This window comes from Bombyx mori, chromosome 1 (assembly GCF_030269925.1).
Source record: "Bombyx mori chromosome 1, ASM3026992v2".
Lineage (NCBI taxonomy): Eukaryota > Metazoa > Arthropoda > Insecta > Lepidoptera > Bombycidae > Bombyx > Bombyx mori.
The window spans coordinates 1947720-1960642 of record NC_085107.1 but is presented as its reverse complement, the minus strand read 5'-3'; the positions used below and the strand labels follow the sequence as shown (position 1 = coordinate 1960642).

The following is a 12923-nucleotide window of genomic DNA, read 5'->3' as shown; positions in this document are numbered from 1 at the left end:
AAAGGAAAGTTATAAGTAAAAAATAAGTAACTAAGAGCGTCGATTAATGACCTTTCATAAATAATTAAATGAGTCTGGGAATGAAAGTGAATTAAAAAAATTCTACTGGACTATCTCTGATTGGCGAGGATAAAAGCTACTCCCGTAATATTTTAAGTCTGATTGTAAATACATAATCCAGTGAAGGTTGGTGAAGTGAATGGATTTGCATTTTAGAGTAAAGCAACTACAAAATATATTTGCCTCATTTCTAGCGTGACAAAAAACACAAGTCTTGCAAACGATCCTACGCGAACTGCCAGTAATAATGTGCGTGTTGTTAATTTGCATTTTCAATAAATTGTGAAATAACACCGTATTTCAACTATGTACTACAAGATAATATGTCAGTATAGATTAAATTGTGTAACGGACGTGACGTCAGCTGTCATGCCCTGCCGCCAGCCAAACCGCCAAGCCATGTTAACACGCCCCCTTCCGCCACTGCCGCTAGCCAAAGCCACCGAAGGGGGGATAGTGTTAATAAAACAAGCCATACCGGCCATTTCTACCTGCTTTCTGCTTTCTCGCACAAATGAAAAAACTTGTCGTTACGCTGCTGGTTTTTATTGTCATATCAATTTGCAACAATTGTCTGCCTGTAGGTACATTTGAATGAGCAGAAGAACAAACACATTAAACTTCTTAGCGAGATTTTTATTATTATTTATTTATTGCTTAGATGGGTGGACGAACTCACAGCCCACCTGGTGTTGAGTGGTTACTCGAGCCCATAGACGACGTAAATGCGCCACCCATCTTGAGATATAAGTTCTAAGATCTCAGTATAGTTACAAAGGCTGCCCTACCCTTCAAATCGAAACGCATTACTGCAGAAATAGGCAGGGTGGTGGTACCTACCCGCGCGGACTTACGAGAGATCCTACCACCAGTAAACCAGAATGAGAAACCACAGAATGTGGAAAGCGAAGCGTGATTTTTTTTTCAGTTTTGTAATGCATTGTCTCTACATGTTAAAACATATAAAAAGGCTTGTTAACAGTCTGGCATCTTTTTTTTTATGATTGAATCATCACTGGTGGCCCAGAGGCCTTTCCAGTTTCTAATCTCCGTAAATTTGCAATATTGTAACGGGACAATATTTCATTATTTCATTTCGTATCGTCTCGTTTTATTCTACTTATCATTCAAAAAAACCCTTTCTTATAATTAAAATTCATCCCAATTGATAACTTCAGATAAATCAATTTAATTTCATTTTGCTCCATTTATTTTTTTATTTTAGTGATCAACAGACCACGAAGCGATGAATATTTGTTGGTGAATATTTATAGGTTTATTAGAGGCCGCGGAAATAGCATCAGAATAATATCTTAGAATGGTAGAACACTAGGTGAATGTGTAAAAGCGTTTATAATTATGTCTTTAATTCTAGAAAATCCTAGTAATTAGAATTGACGGTAACTCAGACAATTAGGTAAATAAAACTCGATCATAATCAATATTTATTTTATTTCCAGAATAGACACAAAAACCGGTTTCATCTAATTCCGAAACGATAATTCGTTATTTTATAAACGTGTTTCCAAAATTTATGTTTAATTTTTTACATAATCTTTTGTAATATGATATCAAAGTAAGTGATACATTTTTCACAAAAAAAAACCATAATATTGGATTGGCATGCGTAGAAAAATGTTTGTTCCGTGTTAATGGCATTCTAAAACATTTCATGTACTAAGTTTTAAACGAAGACAAGACCCTTTGGGAAGTTTCAATGTTTCAAATTCAGTTTTCTCCTAGTAGAGCACTGCCGCCATTTTTCTATTTCGCGGGACTTACGTCATTAATATAAATGAACGTTCAATTTGAGTAATATATTCAAAAAACTTACAAGATAAATCCTTAAATCTAAGTATAAATGCTTATAATATAATGTAAACACAACTTTCACGAAAGCTTATATTGCCGACGTTTCGGCCAACTAGACCTATTGTCTCACACAAAGTCTACGATAATTCATCAACAAAGTGGGACATGTCGTTTTGAAAAACAGTCAACAATCAAAGAATCACCAAAGTTTGTTGACAATAGTTTTTTTTTTCTCAAAAATAAAACTACTCCTGTAACTTAAAAAAAGGTACTTCTTAATAATAATATATTAAATAGTAAAAGAGAAATATGAATGAGATCTTTATAAAAAATCTAACACTAACCATGAATATCATTAGTCCTAATGTCTTCTACTCTTACTTTAAAAAACACATATAGAAAAACACTTTCCTAGTGATTCATAGACTCAGCCCTTATGAGTGCAACACATATTGATTCGTCTATTGTATTAGTTAAAATCGAAGAACAAATGCTGAGAAAACATTCAACATCTGAGAGCACTTACTTGAATTATGTTGAGAGACATCATAGAAATTAATGTCAATAATCACTATTTGTAAACTAGTGAACAATCTATCCAGACTTTTATAATTAACTACACGCGGAGGTCATACAATATGTTTCATTTGTGACAAAATCTCAGAGTAAATTTACATTTTTTTGTTATAAGGCAAAGAAAGGAGGACATTAATTGCTCAAAGGGAACGAATGTAAATGCAATAATAATAAAAATAACGAAATATTTTCTTGATATTTTTTGGTGTAAAATTTTTGTTTATTTAAAAAAATATTAACCTAATTTTCAAATTATCGAGATTTACTTTATTACGATATATGTACTTCGAAATTGTATAGGATACCCTGATCCCTTGTAGTGTGTTTTCAAAACAATTAACACTAACTCATTGTAATCTAATTAACGAAATCAAATGTGTTTCTCACAAAAAAGAAAAAAATATATTCTAAAAAGCGATTTACATAATAATAAGAGCTCTATAACAACTGAATTAAGTTTCAACTTAGTCAGACAAACCGTAATCGAATACTTTTTGGGTATTTGCATTTTTATTGCGTGAAAATACTAAGCATATAAATACCTTGAACATATCACATACGATACTGAAATGCGAATACAAATATAAACTAAACCTTACTCTAAAAGTTATCAAATGTGTTTTAATAAAAAATAATAATTATAAAGAAAACAAAAATGATTACTGTAAGGAGAATACAAATGTAGACTAAACCTTACTCTTACTGATACTTAAGTTATCAAATGTGTTTTAATAAAAAATAAAAATAATAATACAGAAAACAAAAATGATTACTGAAAGGAGAATACAAATGTAGACTAAACCTTACTCTAAAAGTTATCAAATGTGTTTTAATAAAAAATAAAAATAAAAAATAAAGAAAACAAAAATGATTAGTTTCTAGTAAATAGTGTCTGTACGTTGAGCAATAACTCGTTGAGATCTTTATCGGAGAAGTTCAGTACCATCTCGTAGTTTGAGGGGTCTTTGTTCCCGTACTTGACGGATTCGAGTAAGCGGAGCGCGTGTAGGATACACACAGCCGAACGCTTGTTCGTTATACCCACCACCTATAGCGTGTTATAAACAATACAAATACGTAAATATTCCAATTTAATAATAGTGCGCACGGAACTAGCCGCGCCTTAAGTGGCGACAGGGGTGAGGGGGCGGGTCGCCTACTGCTCGTAACGCACATAACATTAGACAGTGATGACTAAATAATAATAAAAAATATGAATAAATGAAATTATAAACATATCAAAAACAATTAGGTAAACATTTAGAAGTTTATATTGTACCTATCTAATTATATTTATTTAATTCCGGTATACTATATGAAATGTTAATGAATGTAATATGGATCCAAAATCTGAAGTAAATGAACAAAAATATAATTATTATAATTAATGTTAAAATGAACCAAAAAAAAAGAAGTATATGAGATGATTCTGACGTATTTTAATGATATATGAAATTACTTAATTAATATACTTAAATGAAAACAAACTAAAAATTACTTAAATGAAATTACTCTGACATTGCCTCTGAATCACTTGATTCTAAACTCTCTGAACTTGATTCAGAATCATCTTGTAAGTTTAAAATGATTTCATCCATCATAGTATCAAATCTCATATCAGTAATGACAGAAAACGCCCCCACCTCTCCGTCGCCCCGCTCACATGCCTAAGGCGTGGCCAACTAGTTCCGCGCGCACAATAATCAACCAATCAGGGACGAGTACGCTTGCATTGTCACAAAACAGTACACATTATACTTAGTCTGGCCATAAATACTGTTACAATTAAAAATAAACAAAATATTATAATTGAATTTGGAATCTGTCATTTTTATATGATTGCTCATTGAGTTTTCTCATTTTGGCGCCAATACATTGTACAATATTTTGCGATATTAAAATGGAGTGGGGTGATAAAGAGAACCGAATCGCTGTGATTGCATTACACAAAGTAGGTATGGAGCCAAATGCAATATTTAAAACTCTCCATACGCTTGGTATTAATAAAATGTTTGTGTACCGGGCTATTAATAGGTGCAATGAGACCTCATCTGTTTGTGACAGAAAAAGATCTGGCCATCCACGTAGTGTTCGTACGAAAAAGGTGGTCAAAGCAGTAAGGGAAAGAATTCGAAGAAATCCTGTCCGAAAGCAAAAGATTTTATCTCGGGAGATGAAGATAGTATCTAGAACCATGTCGCGTATTTTAAAAGATGACTTAGGACTTGCAGCCTATAATAGACGTACTGGTCATTTCTTAATTGATAATTTAAAAGAGATTAGGGTGGTAAAATCAAAACAACTACTGAAGCGGTACGCAAAGGGAGGTCATAGAAAAATTTTGTTTACGGATGAGAATTTTTTTACAATTGAGCAACATTTTAACAAACAAAATGACCGTATTTATGCTCAAAGCTCTAAGGAAGCTTCCCAATTAGTCGACAGAGTGCAACGTGGGCACTATCCGACTTCAGTGATGGTTTGGTGGGGTATTAGCTATGAAGGAGTGACTGGGCCATACTTTTGTGAAAAAGGTATCAAAACATCGGCACAAGTATATCAAGATACCATTCTTGAGAAGGTAGTACAGTCCTTAACAACACCATGTTCAATAATCAAGAATGGTCCTTCCAGCAAGACTCGGCGCCAGGTCATAAAGCTCGGTCTACGCAGTCTTGGTTGGAAACGAACGTTTCGGACTATCAGAGCTGAAGACTGGCCGTCGTCTAGTCCCGATCTTAATCCGCTGGATTATGATTTATGGTCTGTTTTAGAGAGTACGGCTTGTTCTAAACGCCATGATAATTTGGAGTCCCTAAAACAATCCGTACGATTGGCAGTGAAAATTTTTCCCATTGAAAGAGTGCGTTGTTCGATTGATAACTGGCCTTAACGTTTAAAGGACTGTATTGCAGCCAATGGAGACTACTTCGAATAAGCTTTTTATACTTTAAATTGTTTTATATTTATGTATGAAACTAACATACTGTAAAAGTAATAAATGTTATTTGCCGTAGATTTTTTTTGTTTTCCTTTGTAACAGTATTTATGGCCAGACTAAGTATACATTAATTAAGAAACTAAAAAAAATTTCAGTACTCTGGTAGAGCCCACTAAGTTGCAAGCTTAAGGAAGAAAAAAATAAGTCATCTTCTTTAATACGAAAATTGAGACATGATCATCATGAAATCACGATCCAACTGGAGCTAAGTGGTTACTGGAGCCCATAGACATCTACAACGTAAATGCGCCACACACCTTGAGATATAGTTCTAAGGTCTCAGTATAGTCACAACGGCTGCCCCACCCTTCAAACCAAAACGCATCTGCTGCTTCACGGCAGAAGTAGGCAGGGTGGTGGTACCTCTTTCGTCTTATCCATTAGAACACAACTACTTCAAACTTTCTCAAGGCAATTTTTCAATCCTTCTTCAAACGTGGCTCGCGGAGAGTACTTAACGGTATGCAGCGGCTTGGCATTGCTGATGTCCATGGGCGACGGTAACCACTCACCATCACGTGGGCCGTATGGCCGTCACATAATAATGGCAATAAATAAAAATGCAAATGCGTGCAGGATATGTTATATAAATTCGTTTGTATACGTACCTTTGAGAAGTAAAGGGTGGTCCTACATATCTCGCACTCGTCCTGTTCACGTACGTTCCAAGCGCCCGCCCGCCGCCTGCGATTCTGATTACGGGCCGGGCTCTGGTAACCAAAATGAAACTTTGTATAAGCATTGGAAACGCCTACATCATATTTGGAGAAATAATTTGAATTATCGAATTAATAATTAACAAAAATTATCAATTTAATTAAAAGTCATCTGATGCTGTATTAATGATTTCAATATTCGTATTTTTTCCTTGAGTGTTTTTATTTATTGCTTAGATGGGTGGACGAGCTCACAGCCCACGTGTGTGTTAAGTGGTTACTGGAGCACATAGACATTTACAACGCAAACGCGCCACCCACCTTGAGATACAAGTTCTAAGGTCTCTGTATAGTTACACAGGCTGTCCCACCCTTCAAGCCGAAACGCTCAAGTTCACTTCAATTAATAAAACAATTAGTATTTTAGTGATATTAGTAAGCCAACATTATTTCTTTAGGTTCAATTGGCTGTATCCCGATGCTTGATTCAATAATCCTTAATACTGAGGGTCGTGGCTTCTCTGAATGACTTGTTCGTGGACTTTCTTGTGATTTTCTTTTTATTTTATTAACATTGCTGAAATTTATATACAGACAAACATACAGAATATTTATTTATTTATTTGGGGAGCCAACACTGCAATAAAAACATATAATATTAAAAAAAATAGCTAATACAATAACCAAACATATCTTTACCATTAAAATCACATATAAGTAGAAAGTAAACAAAGAAAAAAAAAAGAGTAATTTAGAAATTTAAGTTTACACAAAAAACAAAAGCCACACAATACGCCTGAAGTCGTCGTGGCCTAAAGGATAAGACGTCCGATGCGTTCGTATGTAGCGATGCACCGGTGTTCGAATCCTGCAGGCGGGTACCAATTTTTCTAATGAAATACGTACTCAACAAATGTTTACGATTGCCTTCCACGGTGAAGGAATAACATCGTGTAATAAAAATCAAACCCACAAAATTATAATTTGCGTAATTACTGGTGGTAGGACCTCTTGTGAGTCCACACGGGTAGGTACCACCGCCCCTCGCCTATTTCTGCCGTGAAGCAGTAATGCGTTTCGGTTTGAAGGGTGGGGCAGCCGTTGTGACTATACTGAGAACTTAGAACTATATCTCAAGGTGTGTGGCGCATTTACGTTGTATATGTCTATGGGCTCTAGTAACCACTTAACACCAGGTGGGCTGTGAGCTCGTCCACACACCTAAGCAATAAAAAAAAAATAAAAAAATTACTGCTGCGTAAGTTGCTGTTATTTCGCGAAGAAAGCAAATACACAAATTCCCTATGTGTGACGTGCCGGCATTTCGAATTGTGTAAATGAAAATGTATATAGGTAATATATTTATATGCGTACATCGTCTTCGGCAAGTTTGACGCCCCTCATCAACAAGGCGTTGCGGTACTCGAGCTCGTCTCGAACGATCGGGCTCAGGTTCGAGTACACGCGTTGCAAGATCCTGAGAGAGGAGCGGCTGTCCTTCGCGATGCTGACCAACAGGTGCTCCAGAGAGAACATGGTCGGCTCGCAGCTCTCCCGCAGCTCCTGCAAGACGTTACACCTCTTAAGTGATAGAAGTAATAGTAATAATAATAATAGTAGTAGTAGTAGTAGTAGTAGTAGTAGTAGTGGTAGTGGTAGTGGTAGTAGTAGTAGTAATAGTAATAGTAGCAACAGCAGCAACAGCAACAGCAGCAGCAGCAGCAGTAGTAGTAGTAGTAGTAGCAGTAGTCACAATATGTGTAGATGTAGCGCGATGCATTTATCCTGACCCGTGTTTAACATAGTATAATAATACTCTGAGACAAGTCACATCTGGTCCCAAACTAGGATTCCCGGTAGTACGGTAATCGGTGACTGTTTTATAGAATTTTTCATACATACAAAATAGCCAGACAAAGAGCAAAATTGTTCGTTACATGAATGTATAACCAAGTTGGGAATCGAATCCACGACTCTGAGTCAGTATGAACAATATTAGTTTAATTGAAATGAACTTATCTTTTAATTGGTGCTCGTGAGCAGCTAATTGTGATACTTATATTTCGTTAAAATGAAAATGAAAATTATGTACCTGGAAAACATGGTGTACGGTTTCTAACCAAGAATTGGTTGCAAAGTAAACACTCTCTGATATCGTGAAGCCAGTTGCTATGGAGCAAGAGTAGGCCTTCGGGAACACTATGATGAACTCTCCCGGGTTCTGGACGACCCTGGATAAGGACACGTTGTGCTCTCGCAGCAGGCTAGGCGGGATCATGGCTATGTCCGACGGGAGCCATATGGATTTGTTCTGGCACGAGGTGGGGCACAGGGTTTCGACCGCCTTACGAAAATTGTCACTCTGATCGTTCGGTATCCCGTACCTGTTCCGTGAGTGCAACAATAAAGATCATTAACAATTATATGGCTTTAGTGAAAAACTGCTATTGTTTGGAGCACAGACGGACAGACAAACTAACATATCTCCTTTTTGACGTGACAACGTCTTATAATTCGACGGAGCCGGCTGCACGCACGAAAAAACATGACTCATTGAGGCGTTCCATTTAAGGCTTGAAGTGCAAGCGAGAGCGCGCTACGAGCGACAAAGAGGCACAATCGGCCTCCGCGTTCGGCAGCGTTCGACATCTGTCTCTCTCCTACTTGAGTGAGCGATGCATCCGCGTGGACAGCTGCTATACAATAACACATTTACATGTTTTCTTCAAGTATGAAGTTCAGTGAAAAGTGAATGTGGTATCAATTGTTTATAGCAACGATAATTGCGATAATTGACAAATGAAACCATTCCATCAGTATTTTCTTATGACGTTGTCACGTTCAACTATCGTCAGTAAACCGACTTTACAGACAACCGATTTTTTTTTCCTACCTAAGCTGATGGCCTTGAGAGGCTATGTCAGCGTAACCCTAACGAGTAGGTGAGCTCGCAGGACTCAAACCTGACGATTTTTCTAACACTGACCCTTGCAAGAGCAGTGCTTCGCAGAATCTAACACCGTATCCGAAACGCAACACACTGAGAAGATCCGGCGAGAAACTCAGTGGCCACTCTTATTATGTAGTTGTTATTATAATAGCCGGCAAACTTCTTGAGCATTTGTCGACGTAGTGGGGGTAAGTTTGCGCATGGTACACTCACGTGCAAAAACATTATTTACTCTGCGTCATAATGCAATTAAATTATTAAAATCAACATATGTATTTATTTATATATTTATGAGAACATCAACAAAAAATATAGGTTAATAATTGTAATAATTCAATCTTGGGGTAAAATAGATTTTCCTTCTATTAAGTCAAAACTAGAGCTGTTGCCAGGTCTTGATTCAGTTGAAGCGAAGCTGGTATTTGTAATTTTTTTTTTTCGTTATCATAATCTTGACCAACATCATCACTGTTTTTATCACCCGAGTTGCTATCATCGTGATGAGTCGACATAGGGATCATCGGTGTAGTTTACAACTCGGTCGGTTCGGTCTACTTTTTTGTCTATATTTATTATTTTTTGAAGATATTCGATTCGTAGTAATCGTCTGTAACTTTTTTCAATTACCAGCTTCCGATTATTTTCTGTTTTTTTTTCATCTGAAGCCTAGCTCTTTCATAATTCGTCGTAAACTTCATACCGAGCCATTAAAATTTATATATTCTTTAAATTTTTCGAAGCCTTACTACGGTACGGAGTTTCGCTGCTTGTTATGTAGTTATTATGATTACATCTTTTTATTACAGATTGAACGAAACTATCCATTCCGGTAAATTTCTTCTTCCCTGATCTTTTCTTACCCGGAGTCCGAAACACGGCGAGCAAGCCAGAGCCTTTAGCTTCGTTAATAATGCACCTAACAGTACTCACGGATGTTTTTGTTGCTTCTGAAGTCTGTTTTACTTTTTCCATATCATTCTTCCCCTGTTTTATAATGAAGCAATATACGTCGTACACTATTTTTGTACCCTTTCTTTTGAATACTACACCAGTTTGTCGCGGAATAGTGTATTTTTTATAAAAAGTCAACAAACACTCAACAAATAGCAATGGCAACAAAGTCAACAAACAATTATAACAAATAACTTAACGATTAATAACGATAGACTTTTCACTGTACGCAAGCGTACTTTTGGGAGCAAGCGGAACGAGGGCGCGGTGCGGGACGCAAGGTTCGACTGATCTACCAATAACGCGCTCGATACGATGTCCCCTGCCGTCGCGCGCCTCACCCTCACCACCAAAGTGATCTAAAATTCGGTTCTGCGCAGTCAAGGTCATTTGCTCAAGATGTTTGCCGGTTACTATACTACAATTAAACATGTATCAGTCAACGGCGTACATATAAGAGTTACAACAGAACATTTCTCTTTCATTTTACGCTGCTCTAAATAAATTAGTTTATAATTAAAACTATAACTATAACTATTATAGTACAGTAAAAGCTCCTTATTTGGGAGAGAAAACACGAATATGCATTAGCGCGTTTACAAAGGGTATTCGGTTGGATATATACACATATTGATGGAATCATTTTTATCAATGTCGATGTATCAATTAAATCCGCGAATAGTGAATGCGCGTATAAGTAGTTTTTACTGTAGTTAATTAAGACTAGTATTCTAGATTATCTTCAATAATAATAAAAATGAATTGTTGTTCGTTAGTCTCGCTAAAACTCGAAAACGGCTGGATATATTTGGCTAATTTTGGTCTTGAATTATTTGTGGAAGTCCAGAGAATGTTTAAAAGGTAGATAAATATGAAAATACTCGGAATTAAATAAAAATTTTGTTTTCCCTTTGATGTGTCCCCCGTCGGACGGATTTCTTTTGTTTGTTGTAAGTTTATTGCATACAAAAATTTAGGTCTTTTATTTATCGATTGAGGCACTACGAAGTCTGCCGGGTTAGTCAGTCTTCAATAATAACATTTGCTTACCATATCTTGCCAGGCCCGGTGTGCATGTACTCCACCCAGGGTAGACCATGAGGGTCACGGTGCCAGCAGCTCGTCGAGAAGACCATCCCGAGGTGCAGAGTTGGCACAGTAACGCCTAACACAGAGCCCAGAGACCGTAGGACGTTTCCAGGATTTTGACTCAGCATCTAAGTACAAATACACAGAAAAAAAAAATACTATATATAATAGTTTTTCGGTTATTTATTCGTGATCACAAATAATTTGAAATATTCGTAAAACGTTAAATCGTAAATAGTACACAATAAACACGAAATAAAAAAATCGAAAATCCGTCTTTCAATCACGCAAAGTTTTAACATAGTAGTACTGTTATGAAACATTCGCATCGGACAACTATTGTTAGCGTTCGCTAGACGCGAAAGGCTTCGTCAAACAGAACGCGTAATTAGCGCGCGTCAGAGCGTTAAGCTGACGGCGCGCTATGACGCCGAGATGTGATGTACTACTATGGTAACTAGAGGTCCCGCAGTAGTCGAAATTCAACTAAATACATGGTATGTAGTGTGTAATGTTTTCTTTATTGATTTAATGTATCTTTTAAGCATTATTTAAAAAAAAAAAATTAGATTTGTGCACTTCTTCTCTATACATATTCTCTAAAAGTGTGGAAAGTTTCATACTCCTCCGTCCGCGCAATTTTCGTAAAAAGGGATACAAGGGATACGCAACGCTCAGTCGCGGCGTTAGGAGGCTTTGACGTCAGGCGTTGTAATTTTTTAAAAATTTTATTTTAGCATCCGAGTGAATGTGTATTATAATACTGGATAGTGCCCGAAAAATTGATAGAATTTGTTAGAAAATACCCATGATTATACAATGCCACATCTGAATCACTCGACATATTAATACTTTTAAATTTTCACACTGCTATCGAAAGGCATTATGATTTGGCGAATGCGTTGCGTCAAGGAGCGTTGGACTCATCTAGTCAATTGGTGTGACATGAAAAGAGCGCGACGTTAAAACGCAGCGCTAAGTACGCGTTGTGTTTGACAGATCCTTTAAATGTTACTTACGATATTCCGATATGGAGCTAACGTATTCGGAACGAGACGAGGCCCGAGGAATCTCTCCTCAAAACATTTGTGTCACCTTTAAGTTCCAGGGGTGCTTCCCGAAGGCGTCGTTCTTGTTCTTGCTGAAGCCATAACCATCGTTGCCGGTGTCGATGGAGGCCGAGTTGACGCACACGTGGTCCGTGCCGAGCAACACCACCCGCCAGTAGTCCTTCTCGACGTTCTCCAGCGTGGGAGGGTCTCCGTTGGGGGGGAAGTGAAGCTCCATTATGTTAGCAGCGATCTAAGTTCGTTTCCAAAAATTGAAACTTAAACAAAAACATACAAAACGTGGAGCGATGATGGCTAGGCACCTCAATGCAGCTAGTTACAAATATATTTTTTTATTGCTTAGATGGTTGGACCTCACAGCCCACCTGGTGGTGGCCCACATCTATAACGTAAATGCGCAACCCACCTTGAGATATGAGTTCTAAGGTCTCAGTATAATTACGTTATAAGCACGTTTTCATAACAAATGTGTAGGTAATTTGAAAGCCTTTTGTACAATAAACTTCCCGCATTCCTCTAGCGGAACTACGATTACGAAATTCTCTTATTCCTTCTCTGTTTATTCATATTGAAAAATCTTACAATTGCACAACACACCAACAAACGTACCAACCCTATAGTGGCACAGCATACTATACCTAGTCTTGCCATAAATACTGAGACAAAGGAAAAAAAAATTCTATTGAAAATAACATTTATTACTTTTACAGTGTGTTAGTTTAATACATAAATATAAAACAATTTAAAGTATAAAAAGC

General features: G+C 36.8%; 1 protein-coding gene across 3 annotated transcripts in view; it reads right to left on the bottom strand.

The window, feature by feature from the left end:
• Positions 1 to 1495: 1495 nt before the first annotated feature.
• The window catches only part of LOC105841232 (uncharacterized), a 39279-nt gene continuing 27851 nt past the window's right edge, over positions 1496 to 12923 (bottom strand). For all 3 annotated transcript variants that reach the window (XM_012696003.4, XM_062675522.1, XM_012696005.4), the window contains exons 9-14: positions 12191 to 12397; positions 11057 to 11223; positions 8198 to 8489; positions 7480 to 7668; positions 6058 to 6159; positions 1496 to 3496 (exon numbers count right to left, since the gene is read on the bottom strand). In XM_012696003.4, the coding sequence (XP_012551457.3) occupies positions 3320 to 3496; positions 6058 to 6159; positions 7480 to 7668; positions 8198 to 8489; positions 11057 to 11223; positions 12191 to 12397 (1134 nt within the window). In that variant the 3' untranslated portion in view covers positions 1496 to 3319. The remainder of the gene's footprint in view (positions 3497 to 6057; positions 6160 to 7479; positions 7669 to 8197; positions 8490 to 11056; positions 11224 to 12190; positions 12398 to 12923) is intronic.